Raw genomic sequence first — 23,024 nt, forward strand, 5'->3', positions numbered from 1 at the left:
TCAAATAATTATTGAAATATTTTTCGTATCAAAATACCTTCCCATGCCAAATTTGGTTCCAATATCTTGAATAGTTTTCGAGTTATATGAAAAATTGGAATGTAGCCCCCCTCCCCCCTTTCTATCACCCCACTGCGAGGAGGGAGGGGTACTTAACATTCATAGAAATATTCTCCGTTCCCAAATACCACCCCATGCCAAATTTGATACCACTTGCTTGATGGGTTTTCGAGTTATGCGAAAAATTGTCTTTTGTTTGGGAGGCCCCTCCCTCCCTTCATGAGAGAGGGAGGGGTCTCAAACCATCATAGGAACCTTCCTCGGCCTCCAATACCCCCACCTACCAAGTTTCACGCAAATCGGTTCAGTAGTTTCCGAGTCTATAGGGAACAGACAGACAGACAGACAGACAGACAGACAGACAGACAGACAGACAGACAGAAATTCATTTTTATATATATAGATATATCCATGATTTTTTTAGCATTCCCTAGCTGATTTACAGTCTTATTCCGAAACATGATTTTTCGGATTTTTTTTCTTAGACCCAGAATAACGGAAAACCGAAGTGTTGTAGGTGAATAATGTTTTACAAACATATTTGAGTTACTTCACGAGGTTTTCAAAACTATAAGTCTTATATATAAAAATGGAGGCGTTTTCTTTGTAACACCATCTCGTATAAACGGACGGTCGGCATGAAGTGAAACTTGTAAATCTGTTAACACAGAAGTGAAACTTTGTATCCGAGGGTTTTCCGGGTCAGAGATGGTTTGTATAATAGTATCGAGAATCTCACTTTTTATGGAAGGGGCTCCAATACAAAATCCATTTAAAATGGAACACAACTCGAACAACTTTAATACGATTTATTAATTTAAAGGTAACACTAAGTCTATCGGGTCAGCTAGTTTTGTATAAATCGGTTGAGAAACAAGAGAGATATAGCAGTTTTATGCGAGGAGTGTTAAACTGACACTCAAGGTCTGATTAGGAGGTTAGTAATGATAAAAAAAGTAATGATTAGGGTGGCCCAAAATTGCACTATGTCTGGGATTTTGAGGGCTCAACCTTGCTTAGGGTGAAAGAAACAAACTCTTGTAAGGCGGCGACTCAGAAAAATTATGTTTAGAGGGTCGCACTGGTTCGATTTTTGAAAAAAGGCCATTTTTACGCCATTTTTTCCTAACCAAATTCTCAGATCTTAAACAAGTATCAAACATATGTCTCTTATTTTTTTTTTTAATTTTCTTCATCATGTAAGTTTTAAACCAAAAATTTTTGGGACTGTTTTGGACTCTCAATTTGTTTGTATGTTTTTTTTTAAATTACGCAATACCATGACTTTTTGTAAAAAAATATTAACATGTAGGAAACAACCCACAGGAAAAGGGTACTTTGGATTAAGATTTTCAATCGATATTGAATTTAAAAGATGCGCAATGTTATAGAGTGCAACTTTGCAGAAGAAAGTGTATAGCTATAACTTGTCGTTAAAAAGTTATTCAAGAATTTCTGAGTGAAAAAGTCATAATTTTCAAGTTTTTCGCTAATAATTGAGTTTCGAGCAATCTAAACCTCTGATATCAAACTTTTTCATCCTTTAATCGATCCCTGAATTAGCAGAAAGAACCATGACAAGTTTCTATATTTCTATTTTTAATTTATTTAGTGGTTGTAGCCATAACACGTTCGACAAACCGTCACCCAAGTATGTGTGACACGACCTTCCATAATTTAAAAAATCTAGAAACTTGAGATGGTTCTTTCTTGTGATTTAAGGATCGAAAAACGGATGAAAAAAATTTGATATCAGGAATTTATTTGGTTCTTAGATTGCTCAAAATTCATCCACATCATAATTCGAAGCAATTCTTAGCAAAAATTTGAAAATTATAACTTTTTCCCACAGTGAAACTTGAATTACTTTGAAACGACAAGTCATAGCTGTACACTTTCTTTTGCAAAGTTGCACATCATAACGTCGCGCATCCTTTGAGTTTAATTGATTGAAAATCTAACAAAAAGTACACTTTTTTGTGAATTGTAAATATTTTTTCACAAAAATTCATAATATTGTGTAATTTAAAAAATCATACATACAAATTGAAAGTCCAAGTCCCAATAAATTTTTAGTTTAAAACTTACATTATGAAAAAAAAATTAAAAAATATAAGAGGCACATGTCGGAAAAAATGTCGAAAAAATGGCCTTTTTTCCAAAAATCCAACCAGTGCGTCCTCTTAACAAAATTTTTATAAGTCGCCGCCCCATTTAAAATATTTAAAAGACATACACCGTCTTAGCCGATTTAGGCTTTGACTGAATAAATGACGTGGACAATTTAAGATTAACATTTAACACCCAGTACCGGGATGGGAATCGAACCCATGCCATCAGTGGACCAGCGATTACCGTCTTACCACGCTAACCACTCGACCACCGAGACGTTTCTTACACCCTAAGCTATCATTTGAGGGTTGAGCTCTCAAAATCTCAGACATAGTGCAATTTTGGGCCACTCTTATCATTACTTGATGCAAAATCAAGATTTCAAGAAAACACTGAGGGTCCCTGATGAAATTTCATGATTTGGATGCACCCGAATAAAGTTGGAAGCCGCCAAACTCCCAACAGTGTCATATTGACACAGCGGATTAGGGTTAACTTAAAAAGGTGTGAGTCGTTCACTTAGTGTTCTATTTATTTACTTATGTTTGTAGGTATTCATCAGACCGCTGCAAAAAATGACTTTCTGCTCCCATATGATTTTTCAATGCCTTTTTGGTTCACCAAGCATCAATTTAAAATTTGAGATGATTTGGTTGATTCCTGAGTTAGCGCAACGTGTTTCAATTTTGTATGGAAATTTGAATGGAAGAAGACATTTTTGCACATTAAATCATCCAGAAAATCCAAGTGAACCTTAAATGAAGTTTGTATTTAATTTTTGGTTTTGATTATTCTTAAGTTTCATTTTTTGCTTACATGACAAGCAGCTAAACATTTCAAGAAAAAAGTTATAACCATTTAAAAAAAAATCAGAATCCAAAGAAAAATATTTAAAAATGGCATACTTTGCTTGCTAGAGCTGTTAATAATTTCATGAAATGTTTTTACAAACCTTATATGAATCAATAAGTTCAATGCAATTTTGTAAGATTTTTTATTCTCATCTTACGGTTTCGCAGGTTTCAAACAAGTAGTCAAAAACGCTAAAATTAAAAAAAAATAATTTTGAAATTAAAAATTTTATATAACATCGAATATCCTCACTGGGGTGCAAGTTAGGTTTGAGCTTTGTTCACATGAAATGTACTGCAAGAATCAAGGATATTTTTCATCCAAAGTTGTATTTTTGGAACTTTCAGAATATCTCTGACGATGTTTGAATGAATTTTTCCCATGCAAATTTCCTTACAAAATTAAAACTCGTTGCGCTAATTCAGGACTGGATCAATCGCTTCCAAAATTTTTATTCCTATTCCTGACAGCAAAAACGAACAAAAAAAGTTATGGGAGGTGTAAAAATTTAAGAATTTGAAATTTCCATACAAAGCCTGCAGCGGTCTAACCTACATACACAATATTTTGAAAAGGCAATTCCATCCAAGTAGGCGATAATATAGTCATAAAAATAGCCTGTTTTGCGACTTCAACAAATCACAAAGACACAATAGCCGATCAGTAAGCCGAGGTAAACTAATGCATGGGTGGGAGGCGTCTTTTCATATAATCTCAGATTCGCAATTCTCTAAAACTTACAACGTTATGTTTAATGCTTGTTTTTCAAGTTTGAATGGTTATCGTGATTTTAACTGTAAAAAGTTAAATTTATTCGTCAACCGATGCTCAGAACATACATGTTCATAATTACCTCGTATCTTGAAAAATATAGGGTAAATATGTGCACTTCTTTGTGCGTGAATAGAATTTTTTTTCAACAGAAAAACATATCACACCTCACGAAGCATCAATTACTTAACGTAAAACTTTCAAAAACAACATTTTATCTCCATTCACATTGACGAGGGAGTCAGTTGATAAGACACGTCTCAAAACGATTTTCGTTTCTCAGAGTCATGAATTTTATTAGTAACCGTAACTACTAAATTTGTAAAGCTAGTTTTGCAAGTTATAACTGTAACTTATCAATAGAATGATAGACTATCACATTTGGTCAGTTTTGAGACCCTAGTGTGACCCTTACGGAACTTACGGCGTTTAGTCTGAACAACCCCTTGTTCATAATTACCCCCCTTAGCGCTACACTATCCAAATTAGAATATTTTATAAATCTTTAATAAAACACTACCATTTGCCGTTTTTTTTGTGGTAACTATTAGGAATATCTTCCTTTATTTGAACTAAAACATCTCTAACGTTTTGAATTTTCTATTTTTTAAAGTATAAAACATGATTTATTTTACAATGGCCTTAAGAAAACATTCAAATCGCGCAAAACAAATGTGCGCAGGAAAAAAAAATCACATTGGATCAAGTAGAGTGTGCTCAATAATAACGGCACGCAATAGCGCAAAAACGGCCAACCAGCAGCGTAGAGATAACGCTTGATGGGCACATTTACGTGAGATTGTCGCTTTAACTGTTTGCTGACAAGCGCTTATCTTATCAGTGGAGTGGTAACCTGAGTGCGAAAAAGGAATAAAATGCATGCGAGAAAAATAAATAGGCATCTGGTTTAGGAATTCAATGGGTCACCTGCGACAGAGAAACAAACACTTTCAATTTTTATTTCACCATCCCTTCGGGGAATCCCAACTTTCATACGGCGAGGTACCAGAAAAAGCTTTCATGAAGTACATTCAAGAAGTAAACAACTTTTCACCACGAGGGGGAAATTTAGGAACCCGCACAAATATTAGTTTAAAAATAAATCCCATTCGCCAAAACAGATAATTTATTTGGAGATCAACAACAAGGTTTCGAAGGTGCCGTTCACTTTGGTCTCGCTTCAGCTATATATTATTGCTTGTCTGGTTTGAAGACGAGCTTTTTGTCTGGTTTCTACTTTGAGATCTGAACACTCTATTTTTTAAAAATAAAGTTTATAAAAAAAAGAACACAAAAATACATAAAAGGTTTGTTTTAAACATTTTGCACACTCAGATTTATATTTTTATCCGATGCAATGATTTGTATCTGTGTGTTACTTTTTTACCCGATTCTGCAATTGTTTTTGTCAAAGATAAAATAAAATAAAAAGATAATATAAAATAAATAAAAATAATAAAATAAAAAGATAAATTAAATAAAAAAAATGTAAAAAATTTACCTTTATCATTTCCTAAGTTGTTCTGCCTTTGACAGTTTAGAACAGGATAGGTTTATCATATTTATAGATTTTCACCCCAAGAAATCGATGATGTTCTTCGATTTTTCAGATCACATTAACGACCAAAAGTGCCAAATTCAACAAGACAAAATAAGTAAAAATCGGCTCAGTGATTGCCAAGTCATTTTTCGTTTTTTTTAAAATTTGGGCCTTCATCGTTAAGAAGGGGAAACAGATTTTTCTTATGCACTGCCAAAGCGAGATCATTTATAAAGTGACGGAAATTGTGTACAATTAAATGTTCTTCTTCTTATGTACCGTAAATATCTCAGAAACAAGTGGGTTACAAAAAAGGACACTATTTGATTCTGTTAAGAATATAAATACAACGCTTTACAGCTGTTGTTCTGTAAATGCCGCACTTCAAGCCATTAAAGATGTTTTCCTATCCAAAATGTTTCCAAGATGTTTTCAATCTGAAAGTTTGCTATATAGATGAAACAGCGAGAGGATTGTTTACTTAGTAAAGTTTCAAATCAAAATCATTCAAGCAACTGTTTTAGAGCTCGGAACTCCCTTCGGCAGTGAAATGCAATATAATTGCAGCGGGACTATCTCAGCTTAAAACAGAATATTAGTTCATCACTTCGGCGGCATGCATACTTACGGTATAACATTTACATTGTTCTTCCCGATATTCTCTCACGCCATTCATTTTCAGGTAATACCTATGTTGAATAAAGTTCTCTAAAATCGAAATCGCAGATCAAGCCCGATAAGAAACGGAAACCTTGTTTGATGCTATTGTTTAAATAATGAAAAAAGAGACCTGATTAGGTGAGTGGGAATAACCGCGCGGTTTGCTTCAGTTTTGCGTCAGCAAGTGCCCCATGTGGGATTTTAAAGTGCCTATTTGTAGCGTACCTCGTCGTATTCGTCGTCGTATGTACCGACATTGATTATACGATACATGCCTCAATGATCATCCGTAACCGGGTACGTCTGTTGCTACCGGTCACCCTGTGACAGTTGTTGTTGTTATTGTTGTTTAAAAAAAACCACCTCCGTTTCTAGCGTAGCGATTTTGTAGCAGTTCTATCTATCTGGGTACGAGGCTCGTACAATATATCGCGCGTATGCTGAGCTACGTGATTATTTTTTCCTCCGGCACCTTTTAAAGTCGAAGTTATTGGCATTGAATTATCATTGCTGCTGGCTTGACTGCCATTCGAAAGGAAATCAATATTTTTTACGCTCAGCAACTTTAGATTATGCTATGTGGTCTTTTCAGTATATGTTATGTGTGCTTTTTGTATTACAGTGGCAGGCAGAAAACAGTTCACCCCTCTGTTAAATGCCGGTATTTTCAGTTTCTCTAAATCCTTTCGAATTTTAAAAGCCGAAAGCTGATAATTTGAAGATATTTTTACCATTAAAATTTTGTTCTATAATTTTTTTCACCTCAGTAGCAGTCAGTCCCGTATGCCTGTTAGTTGTTGTTAACACATTGCGGAACGAATAAGAGATATCTCGTTGTTTCGGTTGACGCGAGTGCGCTTCACCGAGAAGCATAACTCAAATGTGATACATTTTTAAAATAAACTTTTTTCTACATAATAGTGTACACCACTTTTGTTAACTCAAGGATATTACATTAGTAGAATTTGGTCCAGTATTTTCTGAGATAGAGAATGCCAAATTTTTGCGTTCTCGAGCTTAGATTTATTCGTGGTCCTTAATGTGTTAAACAGAGTTGTTTTCAGATGTTATGCAAAAAAAGTTCCTCTTAATGAAAACGGAAGAGCGTACCACGAAATCTGAAATTGCAGGATAGCCAGCGAAACTTGAAAATTGGGAAAACCGGAAAAAAACAGGGCATTGAAAATGGAACCGTAAAATCCGGGAAAAAACCTGGAAATTCGATTCGAAACCGATAAAATTCATTATGATTCTTTTTTTCCCATATATAAACTTGTTGAATCCTAATGTTCATGACAAAATTTTTATTCAAGGATAGCATACCCTTCGGGGAATTGCATGAAAATGTCAGAGTCGCATTGTATTTTTACATATTTCCGTATTTCTGATGCTGTATCAAGTTTAGGATTCTTGATTTTTAGTTCGAATTCCTGGTTTTAGTTCCAGGTTCAAATTCGGTTTTGCATTCCAAATCAAATTTGAATCATGTTTTTAGAAAATCGTATGCATTTTCAACGTTTTGATAATAGTTTTCCGAATATGAAAAAATGAAGGATTTTTGTTTTAATTCAAATTCAAGGTTTTTAACTTTATTCTAACACATTTAAAGCTCTTAAGTGGCGATTCAAAATTGAAAACTTAGATTTAGATTCATCATTTTAAATTCACATAATAATTCAGATTTACAAAACAGATTAAAATAAATAGTTGAAATAATGAATTAAGATTAAACAAGCACTACAGAATTTAAATAAAAAATCATAAATGAGGGTTCTAAAACTTGGCTCATAAAATTCTTATCTGGAATTTAGATTCGGAAAACGTATTTTTTGTGCATTTCAGAAAACGTATAGAAATTCGGAAACAAATTCAAAGTTCAATTCAAAGGATAAACATAATTCTGAACGATGACTGTCGGTTCTGCGGGTTCGAAAAAGAGACTGCAGAGCATCTTCTATGCAACTGCTGCGCCCTCCTAAATAGGAGAGAGCGTGTACTTGGGGCAAAGTTAATAAGCGCACAAGACATATGGTTGCATATCAGCCCTAAAAAGGTTATATCATACATCTTTAATTCATATACCCGATTGGGATAAAATGCTTAGTCAGCAATCAACTGTCACTCCAATCAACAGCACCTGACAGCATATAGTAACGCGGGGTAAACACCACAATAGATCAACTACTGGTCGCAGTGGGCTCTCCCCTACAGGAAAAAAAAGTTCAATTTTTGAAATCAGGTTCAGAATTCAGGTTTAAAATTCAGAAAATGATTAACCTTGTGATCATCATAAAATCACAAATATAAAGTTTTTTTTTTATTTTGATCCCCGCACTTCCTAATGGTCCTTTTGCTTCCTTTTCCTTTTTTTTACTAATGATCACCGAGAAATATCAATCGAAAAAGATCAAATATAAAGTAGAATTTGAGTTAATTTCCCAAATTAACTCAAATTCTACTTTTTATTGATATATCCCAAATTATATTTAAAAAAATCAAAATGTATTGTTTAACATTATTAATATTGCAGTTTTTTTAAAGCCTAATTTAAAAATAAAATCATAATTTTTGTTTACATCGAGCCAATTTGATCCGAATTTTTTTTATCTCTTACTGTCTCTTGGAAAATTTTATTTATTTTCATCAATGGTCAAAAACTTGGAACTTGCAATTGAGTTTGGGCTTGTTTTCAAATTCAAAAATTTTACCATCGTTGAAAGCAAATTCCATATTTTGTTTCTAAGGGTTTCATTATGAAAATTTAGCTCACCTTTCGGGCTAAGGACCACTTTTCTGAAGTGACGATTTAATACGAAAACTATTAATGAGTACTTAAAAATAAATAATCATATAGATACAAGTTTTAATTTTTTTTGTATTCGTGGTTAGGTAAAAATCAGTCACCAAAACCCCTCCCCATGAGTCGGTTCTTTCTGTGGCCCTGATCGAGCATAAACTACTTTTTAGCTCACGGATATTGTGTACTGCAGTGAATTGCAAAGAAAATGTCTTTAAAATGAATAAATTTTAATAATTGTTGAAGCCTGATTACATTGAGATTTTGATAATTAACTTTTATAGCGTTATTTGATAGAAGAATGGAAAAAATAGACGTAAACATCTGGATGAAGAAAGAAGTTGAAAAATTAAAAAAAAAATGTTGTGACTTTTTAGTTGTGATGTAAATTTATACATAGAAATTATTAAGTTTTTGACTGAATCCACACTTTCAAAACTAAAATCCCTGCTTAATATCTATCTTATAACTTAAATTATTTTACCCTAGTCCAGAATTAATGATGTTCAAAACTTAATCACTAGCTCATATTATTTTTTAGAGTTACACGTTATGCTGAATTTAAAACTTGCAAAAATAGGCAGAAATACATATTTAAGAACATATTTAAACGGGGGACGATTTTGAAAAGTTCACCCAAAATATCCAATGGATTTTGTGAAAAGATTAGATGTAGTGTTATAAGAACGTAAAAAGGGTGATATAAATTAAGTAATTCCTAACTCATCTGTAGTAGGTTAATTAATTGTCATGAAAAGCAAAGTTTCATTTCACAAAGGTGTTATGGTCGAAGATTGTTCTTAAATAAGTTGAATAATGAGTTTTTTATGTGACTTTACTCAGCTGTTTATAATTGAGTTTGCGGCTGCTGACAAACAGAAAAACATCAAGGAACTTATCTTCTTCAGTTTCTAAAATATTTTGTTTAAATTGAGCTCAATTTTAACTTTTGAAAATCGTGAATTCTTTATATCACGCGGGGAAATATGCGGGAAACAAAAAACTGAAATTAAGTGATCAACATGTTATTTGGTTAATTGATAAATGCACAAGAGGTGAAACAAAAACCAAGTTTTTTGTGTGATTCTAATATGGTTTTTTGTGCTTTTATTAGTAATCTTATTCTTCTTTAAGATTAAAAATGTTGAAATTTTCAGACAGTAAGTGATTGAGTTACAGAAGTTTCGGAATCATATATGTACATTCATCACACAAATCAAAATTTTAAAAGTAAATTTCTAATTGGGATAAAGATTTCTAATTGAAAGTTCAAATAAAGATATGCATTTTTGCGGTCGGACTGAAAATTCAGACTACAAAATTAGATAAATATGCCGGAATTCATATTCAGAATCCGTCATCTTAAGCTTAGTTCTTTAAGACATGGGTCAATTATGAATTGGTGTATCTTAAAAACCGTTCATTTAAAAAAAAATTATCTGAGAAGTAAATGAAGATTATCTTATGAAAAAAAAAAAAAATAAACGAAATATTCCTATTTTATTCTTGGCATCTCCCTTCAGTTGAAGTACACTTTTTCATTCATTTTATCGGTGAGTTTTTTTTCACTAATACGTCGTCTTATCAATATTTTAGGTGACAGCAAGCTTTTTTCTCAAATTTCCACTTATTTATAACTTAATATTTCTGAACAGGGGACGACAATTTGGTTGGTGGATTTAGCTGCTTCGAAATCAACTGGATTTTGTTATTTTTGTTATTCTGAAATTCGTTTCCACGGAGATGTTAGCCGGGCTGACGAAATCTGACCAAAACATTACAGGATCATCATAAAAATCAAATTTATGTAAAATCGGTTAGTTGAGACCTTAGAATACGAAGTAAACAAACGAAAATACTATTTTCTGGCTTTCGAAGTCGGCGAAAACCAGAGTTTTTGTCACCTAAACTCTGGTACTCTATCAATAGAAGAAGATCCTTATCAATCATTATACTTTTTACAAATCTACCGGAAATAAAAATTTTAAACGACTTTCCCGGCAGTATTTTAACCATATTTCATCACTATAGCCAGCAATAGATTTTTTGTAAAAACAATTGTCTTGTTACATTCTAAATTTATTACCGAATGATTTTGAAGTAAATTGTGCACTATTTTTTAAAGCTTTTTTTTGTGTATCGTGAATACTTCGGAAATGCGCAAATTTTCAATTTAAAAAAAATAGGAACGTAAGCATAGTGAATATGGTGAAGAGGTGTCTCACTAAAGCGGGGGTACAAAATTGTAGATGTTAAAATCGACCTCTGAGACCTTTCCAAAATATTAATTATTCAAAGCATGTGTGCTCGCAATTTAAGTAAATTAAACGAACTTGGAATGTATCTTATCGACAGCAAGATTGATATTTTGTGCTTGAGTGAAACGTGGTTGACAAAGGATACCTCAGATAATATACTTGAAATTGCAGGATACAAATTAATTAGAAATGATCGAGAATACATGAGAGGAGGTGGAGTGTGTATGTACTTGAAAGCTGATCTTAAATTTAAAGTATTAAGCCAATCAAATTTTACTGCTGGATCTGCAGATGTCACAGAGTATCTTTTCGCTGAAATTCGTCACAATAATTCTAAACTTTTGATAGGCACTTTTTAAAATCCACCAAAAAACGACTGCTCTGATACAATATTCCAACAATTGACTAGTTTATCTCTGCAATATGAAAACTCAATCTTGATTGGCGATTTTAATATAGACTACAGGAAACCTGATACCAGAAGTAGGAATTTAAAAAGTGTCATGAGTAATTTTGGATTTTGCTGTATTAATACTGAACCAACTCATTTTCATGCAAACGGTGCTTCAATGATAGATCTCATATTTTCAAATGATCCTGATTTAGTATTAAACTTTAATCAAGTCTCTGCTCCTAACTTTTCAAAACACGATATTATATTTAGTTCACTGAACCTGTCTAGGTGAACATGCGATCATATTACTACAAGGATTTGAACCATTTGAACACGAAATCTGCGATTAGTACCCTCGAAAGTGTCGATTGGAATCTCTTATATGATATGAACGATAGCGATTTAGCACTCGATTTCTTAAACTTAAAACTTATTGATGTTTTAAATAATCATGTTCCTCTTGTTAAAAAGAAGCTTGATAATCAAAAACCTTGGTTCAACAGAAATATTCAAAATGAAATGGTGAAAAGAGATACAGCATATGGCATCTGGAAATCGAGCCGTTTGGATTCGGATAGAGTAGTTTTCAAAAGGCTACGTAACAAAGTCACTTCCTTGATCAACCGAGCTAAATCAGATTTTGTTTCAACCAATATTTCTTCATCAAACAGTAGCAAGGATCTCTGGAACAAGTTAAAGAAAATCAAAGTAACTGGCAAATCTTCAGTTTCACTTGAAACTAATAATACTTGTTCAGAAATCAATTCCCATTTTTGCAACAATTTTACAACCGATTCGCGAACAGTCCTTTGTGACCCTTAAATGATTTTGGATTTAAATTTTCGATAGGGTGTCCCATGTTGAACTTTTGAAAAAATTGTCTTACAGGTTTAATTTTTCAAGAAATGCTGTAAACCTCATTGCATCTTATTTGAGCAACCGTCAACAAACCGTGTTAACAATGTTTTTTCAAGTTTTTTACCTGTCCTTTCCGGTGTGCCACAAGGTTCAGTCTTAGGGCCTCTATTCTTTACAATGTTTATAAATGATCTGCCAGAAACAATAAAATCTTGTATGATCCACATGTTTGCCGACGATGTCCAGATCTACCTTTGTTCAGCAACACTTACAAACGGAGAAATGGGAGATTTGATAAATACCGATCTTTCGCGAATTAATCGGTGGTCCAAAGACAATTTATTACCAATTAACGGAGCAAAAACTAATGCAATGTTCATCAGGAGACAACGTGATAATCGCGAAATTCCTAATTTGTTCATAGATTCGGTTCCAATAAACTTTGTAAGTACTATCAAAAGCTTAGGAGTGACAATTCAGAATAATCTTGAGTGGGATGCACAAATTAATTCTCAATGTGGTAACATCTATGCTTGCCTTCGTACCCTCCGCGTTTCGGCCAATATGCTATCAAGTAGTATCAAACTTCGTCTGTTCAAAACCCTAATTTATCCACATTTCATTTATGCTTGCGAATTACTTCTGAATGCATCTGCAGCATCCATTTATAGACTTAAAATGGCACTGAACTGTTGTATTCGCTGGATCTATGATCTAGGTAGATTTTCAAGAGTAACTCATCTTCAGAGTAATTTGATAGGATGTAAATTTAATTGTTTTTTAAAAGTACGGTCATGTATAGCCTTGTTTAGAATTATACGTTTCGCCCAACCACAGTACCTTTTTGAAAAATTAGTTCCGTTACGAAGTAGACGTATGCTTAACTTTCTCATTCCCAGCCATAATACATCACATTACGGCAATAGTTCCTTCGTACGTAGTATTGATATTCGGAATACTCTTCCTAACGATTTAAAATCTCTTAATTCGCTTGCGACGTTTCGTGAAAAGTGTATGTTATGGTTCAACAGAGAAAATAATTAATGTATAGGTTATAGCTTTACTTTATTTTATTGTAATTAGATTAGTTAGCTTTTTGAAAACCGATTGCAATAATTTATAAGGATTTTTTCTTACTTTGCAAGTATCAATAAATAAATTAAATTAAATTCAAAAGTATGCAAATTGTCATCAGTATCCAGTCTAACAAAAGTCATTTTGACTGATAGTTATTTGTTTGTATTATGTTATTGAAATGAACTTTGGAGAAACTGATCGATTGGTGTATTCACGTTTATGAGCCACCACATACCTGTTCATAACCATCTGATGAAATCGAACGATTCAAAGTTAGCTAAACGGAAGCACCAAACAAGCCATCTCATAGCCAAGGAATCGAGAGCGAGGTTGAGATGGTGTCGGAGGCTCAGACGAGGGTTACTACTCATCTGAAAAAAATCCATGGTTTAGTTCGATCCCTACAAGCTCTACGATTGGGATACAAAAACTAAATTCAAAATGTGATTTGTGCAATGCACTGTAAGTTCATATTTCTTCCCAATTCAAATGTGAATAAGAAGACAGTTCAAAGTGGTTTATGTTAAAGTCTTTAACTAAAGATTTGCAAAACCATGGCATCTGATGATTTGCTAGAATCTTTTCACGAAAAAAAAGAATGCTCTGTTTGGAATTTCTTTGGCATCGCCTGAGAACAAAATAAAAAAAAAATAAAATAACAACTTTTCAATGAACTCATTGAAATTTGAAAGGAAGAGAAACTGGAAAAATCGGCATTGTTAGCTTTGGAAGAGAGGTGCCACTGTAGATGTTCTTGGCCATGAAAGAACACTTTATTCAAAGCCTAACTAAGGTTGCGGGAATAAATTCGTTGTTTTGACGAAAAACAAACAACGAAATTCCCCAAAAATTCTGCAAAAATCTTCGGTTTTTTTTTCATTAATTTCATTAAAAAGTGAAGTAAAAATACATGTTTTTCACATTTTACTTGGAAAAATCTCTGACTCTAACTCTGACTTTAAACACATTATAGGGATTTGACTAACAAATGTTTAATAAGATTTTTTTCTGGGTGCCTAGCGAGGTACTGCAGTGCATTTCGTGCAATATACTTCGCGATATTCGTGCAATATACTAGGAAATTGAATATTTTTCAATTAGTTATGAATATTTATGTTAAAAGTAAGTATGGGCTCCTAAATTCCTGTATATTAGTTGGATGAGTATTAAAACTGATGTTTTAAGGTGAATTTGCATATGTATTGAAGCAAACAATACTTGGTTTACTTTGTATAAATATTTTAAAATTTGCATTTTTAAACCAAACAGCGTTCCATTCCATGACTTCATATTCAAAATATAGCAAAAACTAACAGCTGATTTTAAGATATGTTTTTGATGAGGCTTTCACCTATCCAACGGTGTATAATTTACCACGGCGATCAACAGCGCAAGCTTTATTTTTGCTTCCGAAAAATTAATAGAGTAAATAGAAATTTTTTTATCATCTAATTTTGAGTTTTCAATCAAGCGAAACTTTATTAGTTCATGATATTAAGGACGTTTTTTATCTTCAAACTTTGAGTAAGGTTATAATACATCACTTCGATATAAACATTTATAAATTTTTAAAGATTTATATGCTTTTTTAAGTTGTTTTGGCCTGAGAATAAAAAATCCAATTTTTAATTCTTGTGTTAAAGTTGTCGTTATGTTTGTTTCATAGAAGGTGTATAAAAGGTCCTAGAAAATATCTAAATACATCATAACGTTCCTAGAATATTGAAGATTCGATTTCAACATAAAAAATTTGGTTGTCGTTGATTTGAAAAATTGACTTTTTCCGGCTTTTTGAGGATTTGAACCACTGTGCGGCAGTGAAGTCAATTGAATTTATTGTTTTTTAATGCCAAAGAGACTTACCCCTTTTAAACAGCTGATAACTTTTTTGCCTAATAAGATACGAAGTTACGGTCTTCGACAAATTGTACAGCGGAAAATTTCCTTAAGAGAATTTATAAATTGGCACAAAAACCATTAGCAGGCGGTTCCACAGAAGAAACAAAAATGATGTTGATTTTTCAGTACAAAATATTCAATTTTTTGCATACAAACCTAAAAGTTCAAATTTACTCATGTAAACGCTACTTAAAAATTTTGCGAAAAATCATGGATGAATTTTGAACCAAAACGAGGTTTTTAAGACGAGAAATAATGTAAATATTTAAAGAAAAATAATAACCTTTTCAATCTAGTATAGTATTCATCTGTTCTAAGCCCAACATCAACACTTGTTATTTATAGCATACTCTTTGAAGAATCGGATTGTTGTCGGAAAGTTCGTTGACATAACGCAAAAAAAAACCTAGAGTCAATGTTATTCGTCGCATCTTATCAGCGAACGTAAAACATACAACGAACACTTACAGAGAAAGTTCTTATCTGTCTCGAATTAATCAATACATTATTGCAAAGGCCGGTTTATACCTTCATACCATGGCGAGATGGGGGCAAACTAAATAGAAATCAATCGATTGACGGCACAAGTAAGTGTGCTAGATTACTTTTTTGCACAAGGGTTTTCATTTCCAAAACATAAATAAACAAATTCAGAGGGTATTCCTATAATAGATTTTTTTCAAAGTCAATAACTTTGATGTAACAGTTTTAAAAAATTCCAGAGATGTGCCAGTTTGCACAAGTAAACTGTATTATCTAAAGATTTATTGGTTGTAATTTTTACAAATTAAAACGGATTCTCCAAAGATAAAGTAATTAATTTTTCTACGGTTATAGTTCTTTTACAGCATTTAAGGAATTTTGCTGGAAAGTATATGTTTTTTTTATAGAATTTTATTAATTTCACGAAAAATCAAACCAATCATCCGCAAAAAAGTAGTGAAAGTTTCCTCCAAGCACCGAGACGTCACCCAACAGAAGAGTGGAAAATTTGGAAAACTGCCGCTTTGTTCGTCATTTTCGTGGTGAGATAATAGATGTTAGAATTTTAGATGGGTTCAACGAAACACCGCACTGCCGCTTTCTTTTTCTCATAGCGGGGGTGGCGCTGTGCTTTGTTTTGAGTTATTATTTCTGGGCATTGATAAACCACCGACGACCATTGGAATTTTGAATACTAATTCCAATCTGCTGAGACATCACCCCGGGTGCTCTCTAATTTATTGCTTGTGTGGGTTTAATTGACGATTACATTGTTATGTAAATATGAAGAGACAAATCATATTTCAGGAACCCAGTTTTCAAATTCTAATCGAATTCACGATTGTTAAATTGTAATAAAATTCAAGATTGCTTTATGTTGTATTGTTGAACCTTACTTCATGAAATCTATTGATTATAGCTTTTCAAAAGATTAGCAGTGGATGCATGGAAAAAAAATCATCATCGAATTTCGAAAAACCACCATATTGGAACAAAAAAAATTAAAATAAACTGAGGGCAATTCAGTAGATACAGCTTTTTCGAAATTAACAGATTATTCTTGAGCCGCTTAAAAGCGTTTTTAATGGAATTTCTGCTGGTTAGTAATCTTTACAGGCAACAAAATGCTGTCAAAATTGTGTATGTCCGATTACTAGTGAATGAGCTATCAGCAAAAGAAAGTGTATCTTATTTCTAAAAGAACTAAGCTTTATATTGCACACTTTGAACTGCCGATTTTCTAAATCAAGGCTATATTTGTGGACGTTCTTCATTTCCTGGAGTTTGACCTTCAAAATAACTCAATTTTTATCGAAGCTATTACAAGTTTAGCAGATTGTCCACCTTCTGCAAAAAACATTATGATCTTTTTATCACTCCATCACAGTTTTCGCGTAAAGGCGGGAATCCAGATCCAACCAAAACAGCGTTTTAATTATAAGAAACCTTTGAAAGTGCCATGGAAGGAAAACGGTCGCTTTATCGCTTTAGTAGGTGTTTTTTTATATTTTTTGCCTGTAATTTTGCCTATTGTTAAAGGGTGATACGGTCAAAATTTGATCAAGGGAAAACGCGTGTAAATCGGTGAAATCGTTTATTTAAAAAATCAAATTCAAATTCTTTTTTAAGTTTAATTAGTATAAAATTCAGGAAAAATATTCAGTCAGGCTTCCGCTTTTCCAAATCCGAATTTCCGGGCCTTACGCTTAACCCCTGCCATCAGATTTTGTACAGCCACCTTCCACCTTCTTCGCCGCAGAAAGCCAATTTGCCTTGAACTGCAACTCGTCCTTAGTAGTTTTTGTGGTCTTCTTTAGGTTCCGCTTGACAATAGCCCAGTATTTCCCAATTGGGCGGAGCTCTGGCGTGTTGGGAGGGTTCTTGTCCTTGGGAACCACCTGCACGTTGTTGGAGGCGTACCACTCCATGGCCTTTTTACCGTAATGGCAAGATGCCAAATCCGGCCAAAACAGTACGAAACAACCGTGTTTCTTCAGGAAAGGCAGCAGACGTTTATTCAAACACTCTTTCACTTAAAATTTTTGGTTGACAGTCCCGGAAGCTATGAAAATGCTGCTTTTCAAGCCACAGGTACAGATGGCTTGCCAAACCAGATATTTCTTAGCGAACTTTGACAGTTTCGTGTGCTTGAAAATATCTGCTATCTTTCCTCTTCCTTTTGCCGTATAAAACTCCTGTCTCGGAAGCTGCTTGTAATCGGCTTTGACGTAGGTTTCGTCGTCCATTACTACGCAGTCAAACTTCGTCAGCATCGTCGTGTACAGCCTCCGGGATCGCGCTTTGGCCGTCGTATTTTATTTATCATCGCGATTTGGAGTCACTACCTTCTTGTAAGTCGATAGTCCGGCTCGTTTTTTGGCTCGATGCACGGTTGTAGACGATACACCCAGCTTATTTGCGGCATCTCGGAGAGAGAGGTTAGGGTTTCGCTTGAAACTACCGGCAACTCTCTTTGTCGTCTCAGCGGCTTCCGGTTTTCGATTTCCCCCCGATCCAGACTTCCTGGCTGTCGACAAACGTTCCCCAAACACTTTAATTACATTTGTAACGGTTGATTTGGCAACTTTTAGCGATTTTGCCAGCATTGCGTGCGAGTAGCTCGGATTTTCGTGATGCGCAAGCAAAATTTTGATACGCTGCTCTTCTTCCTTGGACGGAATTTTGACAACTGAAGAGTGAATTTCAAAATCGAAATAGGAGCAACATTCTACACACACACACACCTTAAAAATGAGGGGTGTTCAGGTTTTTTAAAATGCAAAATTGAAAGAAATACGTCAAGTTGATATTGACCAAATTTTGACCGTATCACCCTTTAGGTACAACTTTGCATCTTCCACAGATCGTCAGCCACAGTTAGAACTATAATATAATATAATTGTTTCTTTAATTTTTTCTCTCGTTCTTCTCCAGAACATTCAGGCGAGGCTTTTCAATGAAACAAAATAGACAGGAGATCCGCCAGGTGTTCGCTAAAAAGTTCGTACCGATTTCCTTCACGAAATTTTTCAAAATTTCACCCCGCTAACAGGTCTTCCATTTTGCGCACGATTTAACCACAGTATTTTGTTTATTTTATCGGTGGACAGCTCTTTTTTATCATTAAGAAACGATGTTTGGCCTGTTTTTTTTTTTGCTTGTTGGGCGAATCAGACAGAAATATTGACCTGCTTTACCACTCCTCCGTTTGAAAGGTTCAGATGGCGCTTTGTTAAACCCCTCACTTCCCATACCTTCATGGAATTAATCATTCTTAATCGCATCATTTTATTTAATCGCATAATTGATTTCCAGCTGTTTTGGGGTCTCTCAATGGGACTTTCCTAGATTTTGCATGATCCTGCCCAAAAATTTTGTCATTGAATTTATTAATTAGACGCTATCTCAAAACTACTCGACAGATCGCCTCAAAATTTTGCACATGTCAACATTATACTACTAGGTTCAGGTTGCCAGTTTGCCCTGTTTTATCCGGATTTGCCCGGATATTTAATACCAAATTTGGGAACCGTCCGGCCCGGCCCGGATGCCTGAATTTCATTGAAAAAAGCCCGGGTTTTGCCCAGATTTGTTCACTTTATTTGGCAAATCAAACAAAAAAAACAAATTGTGTTGTCAAAAATTTCTGTTTATGCATCCAAAACATTTTTTAAGCTAGTTTTACAAAAATAACCATTAAAGGTTTTTTGAAGCGTTAAATACGATTTAAATCTGTCGATAAATTTTGATGAACAAATTTATTTTTCAATTTTTTATTTTAGCAATTTTTGGGTTTTGTCAAAATTTATGGTTGTCAATTTTGAAAACAAATGCCCGAATTTTGCCAGGTTTCTATATAAAATTGCCGGGATTTGCACGATTTGACTACGTTCTGAGAAAATTCTGGCAACCGTTTACTAGGTAGTATCATTCAAAATTTCATTAATTTTTACCCATCCAGTTTAAAGTTATTTATTTACAAATGAAAGTGTTGCATTTTTTTTTGGAATACAATCCTTAGTATATGTCAATTTAAGTAAGATTCCGGCGAAAAATTAACATCTATAATCCTGTGTACCCTTTTTTCTCAAAATGTCCCGTTTTATTCAAACTATCTGGCAAGCCTAACTTACACCTCTTTAGATTCTAAGCGCCTCAAATTTTCGTCGGTTTTTTTTAAATTCTTTCGCTGCCACTCTATTGCTCAAGTAGTATGAGTCTTAAACACACGGTATGTAATAAGGTGAATACATTCAACATTCAAAATGTAGCCAGCGGCTTCGGCGTAGTGGTTAGAGTGCAAGTCATCTACGCAAAGGTTCATGAGATCGAATCCCGGGCATGGCATACATAGTACACTTTCTGTGGTCTGCTGGTTTTAGCATTAGTAAGATGCCAGCCATCATAATTTCGAAAGATGTACTCTTCGCTTAGAGTTCAGGAAATTCGTAATTGTTTGGTGTCAGTGGTCTCTTCAAAGAAACAGGAAGTTTCACTGAGATCCTATGTGTGTGTTTTCGTTAAAAAACATCTTAAAATCACTTAAATTGAGCAGCATCTAATCTAATTTTTCTTTCTTTATCTTTATCAACAGCATGTTGTCGATACAGGAAGAGCTCAACCAACTGGGTATCAAAGATGATCAACCGCAGCCCTATGCGCAGACTATCGGCGGAGACGATGCCCAGAACGTCACCGACAGCAGCGTCGATGACAATGTGTGTCAAAACGGGTGGCCACATCTTCCGGGCGGTGTTCCGGGCCTAGCGAGCAAACAGGTCGGCTGGATGGATGGGCTGTTTGGATGCATGAGGCCGGTCCTGTCGCTGATCGGCAAAAGTCACATCATGGAGATGAAACACAAACAGACTGATGATTGGGAAATTCCCTTCGAAGACATTACCGATCTGGTGTGGCTGGGAAGTGGAGCCCAAGGTGCGGTTTTTCAGGGGGAGCTGCGCAATGAACGGGTGGCCGTCAAGAAGGTCCGGGACGTTAAGGAAACCGAAATCAGGCATCTCCGGAAGCTGAACCATGAAAATATCGTGAAGTTCAAGTGAGTTTTGCTTTTTATTTGCTGACAAAAATCATCGACCTTTTGCTACTTATTGGCAGGAAAAGATCAAGGGATTGCAGTGGAGAGAGAATTCTTTGCATTTGGAATGGTAATGATCAAAATTCAACAACTGCTTAACAAATTGCAACAATTAGCACATTTTTACTCTCTCTGAGCACCGGTTTCTCTCATTTTAACCTTCTAATTCTCTCTAACAAATTGCAACAAATTACCACAAATTCAATCATTGGCTGCAAAATTTGTTTGATCATTGACGATGATTCTCCGTTTATCTCAGTCCCCTGGGAACGATCATATCGATGATTTATATATGTAGGTATGAAGGTGTTTACGGTGTCTTTGGGAGAAAACTTAATTTTTCGAAAATTAGCATCGATAATTTTTGCACCATTTGAAAGCTGGGACTTTCCCCTTTCATTTGAGCCCAAATTTTAAATAATCTATTGGGAGGTCTAGAACAATTTATTTTTTTTGAAGATTTTTTAACCTTTTTAATGGTTTTTTCAAAGACAAAATCATACTACTCACTGTGAAAACGCTTGTCTTACCTTTAGCGTTAACCCAACTCCATATGTCAATAACATGATTTAATAGGAAATTTTTCTAGCTACAACTTTGTAGAAGACATCAAAGTGATAAAATGTTCAGGATGGTTTATTAATCTTATAATTAATTGAAAATTAATCTTTCACATAATATTGTTCAGAATTATCTGAGGTAATAAGCATTTGTGTGGTTTTATTATGAAAAAAAATTATTATGAAAAAAAGTTTTATCATGAGAAAAAGTCAGCTTTTCTTGAAAATTTAGTTATTTTGAGCTAAGTATGAGATCTTAATGAACAGATATTTGGGACTAGGAAACAAATTGGACTTTTTTCTTACATTAAAGCCAATTTTTCAATAATCCACCTGGATATCAAAATTAAATATAGGGGAGAGTGGGGTATCGTGGGCCATGGGGAAACGTGGGCCACTTTTAATATCTCAGATGTGTGCTAAACAAAGTTAGAAAAATTTACTTTCATAATTAAAAATACACCCGCTTATTGCATTGATGGGGAACCTAAAGTTCATATAAAAAATATGCTCATGCGCTTATGATCTTAGTTTTGTCATGATTTTTCATGTGGAAAATGAATTTTCGATGAAACATCAATTTTTTTTTTTTTGTTTCGATTATAGTCGTTTTACCATCTTTATGGCATTCGCGACTTTATCAACGTTACAGTTGGCGGATCGTTATTGAAAAACTATCCGGTACAACTGTGTTCGATGTTTGCTCTTGGGCTCGAACTCGCGGACATCGGCTCAGGCTAAACATCAATAAGTCACACAAACGCAACCAATTTGCAAATCATAGCTTGTGGGGAATCGTGGGCCACACATCTTAAACCACCTATATTTTTATGTTTTTATACACATTCAAAACTTAAAATACGTTTTCCCTATCTGTAAAGTTTTCTTATGCCAAATGAAGAGTTATGAAAAATATTTTGTTCATCCTATATAAGAAATTTTGCCAAAACGTTCGCTTGCCAGGTTTTGGAATCTATTCGAACATACACAGCTCTCCTTTTTATTTCATCATCTGAAATTGCTTTAAAATAACGAAATGAAGTTTTGGGTCAACTCATAAACTTTGCATGTTATTTGGTCAATTTGGATTTAGTGGCCAACTGGCTTTTTAAACAGCCAGAATTTGGGGAAAATAATTTATTAAAAAAAATTAAAAAATACCTTATAATACCTTGAAAATGTAGGAAACCATACCATTTTAAATTTTAATTTTATCTTCAATAATAAAGAAGTTATGGAACAACGAAAAAAAGTGGCCCATGATTCCCCACTCTCCCATAAATATCTGTGTTGAAAATCTTTCATCCTTTTAGATGGTTTCTGAAGGTTTTAATAGTTTTCACTGTTAATCGATTGTAAAACCTTAGACACGGGTACCACAAAGATGGTAAAGTGTCATATATAAAACCAAAAATAAATTTCAACCTTTCGTTTATGAACCTAATGTTTTTCATTGATTCTTTTTTGTCATTCTGATTTTTTCAAAAATCCCGAAGGGAGAAAGAATTAAAGTTTGAGGTGTTTTTAACAAACATTTGATAAATTCTTCAATTGATGTTAAAATTGGGTTAACACTTAAGGTAAGCGTTTTCACAGTAAGAAGGATGA

The 23,024-nt window shown here is 34.0% G+C and overlaps 1 protein-coding gene across 3 annotated transcripts in view; it reads left to right on the top strand.

Annotated features, from left to right (window-relative positions):
• The window catches only part of LOC129751183 (mitogen-activated protein kinase kinase kinase 13), a 79,675-nt gene that overhangs the window by 33,205 nt on the left and 23,446 nt on the right, over positions 1-23,024 (top strand). For all 3 annotated transcript variants that reach the window (XM_055746536.1, XM_055746537.1, XM_055746538.1), the window contains one exon: positions 20,356-20,817. In XM_055746536.1, the coding sequence (XP_055602511.1) occupies positions 20,356-20,817 (462 nt within the window). The remainder of the gene's footprint in view (positions 1-20,355; positions 20,818-23,024) is intronic.

The sequence above is a fragment of the Uranotaenia lowii genome, chromosome 3, assembly GCF_029784155.1.
Source record: "Uranotaenia lowii strain MFRU-FL chromosome 3, ASM2978415v1, whole genome shotgun sequence".
NCBI lineage: Eukaryota > Metazoa > Arthropoda > Insecta > Diptera > Culicidae > Uranotaenia > Uranotaenia lowii.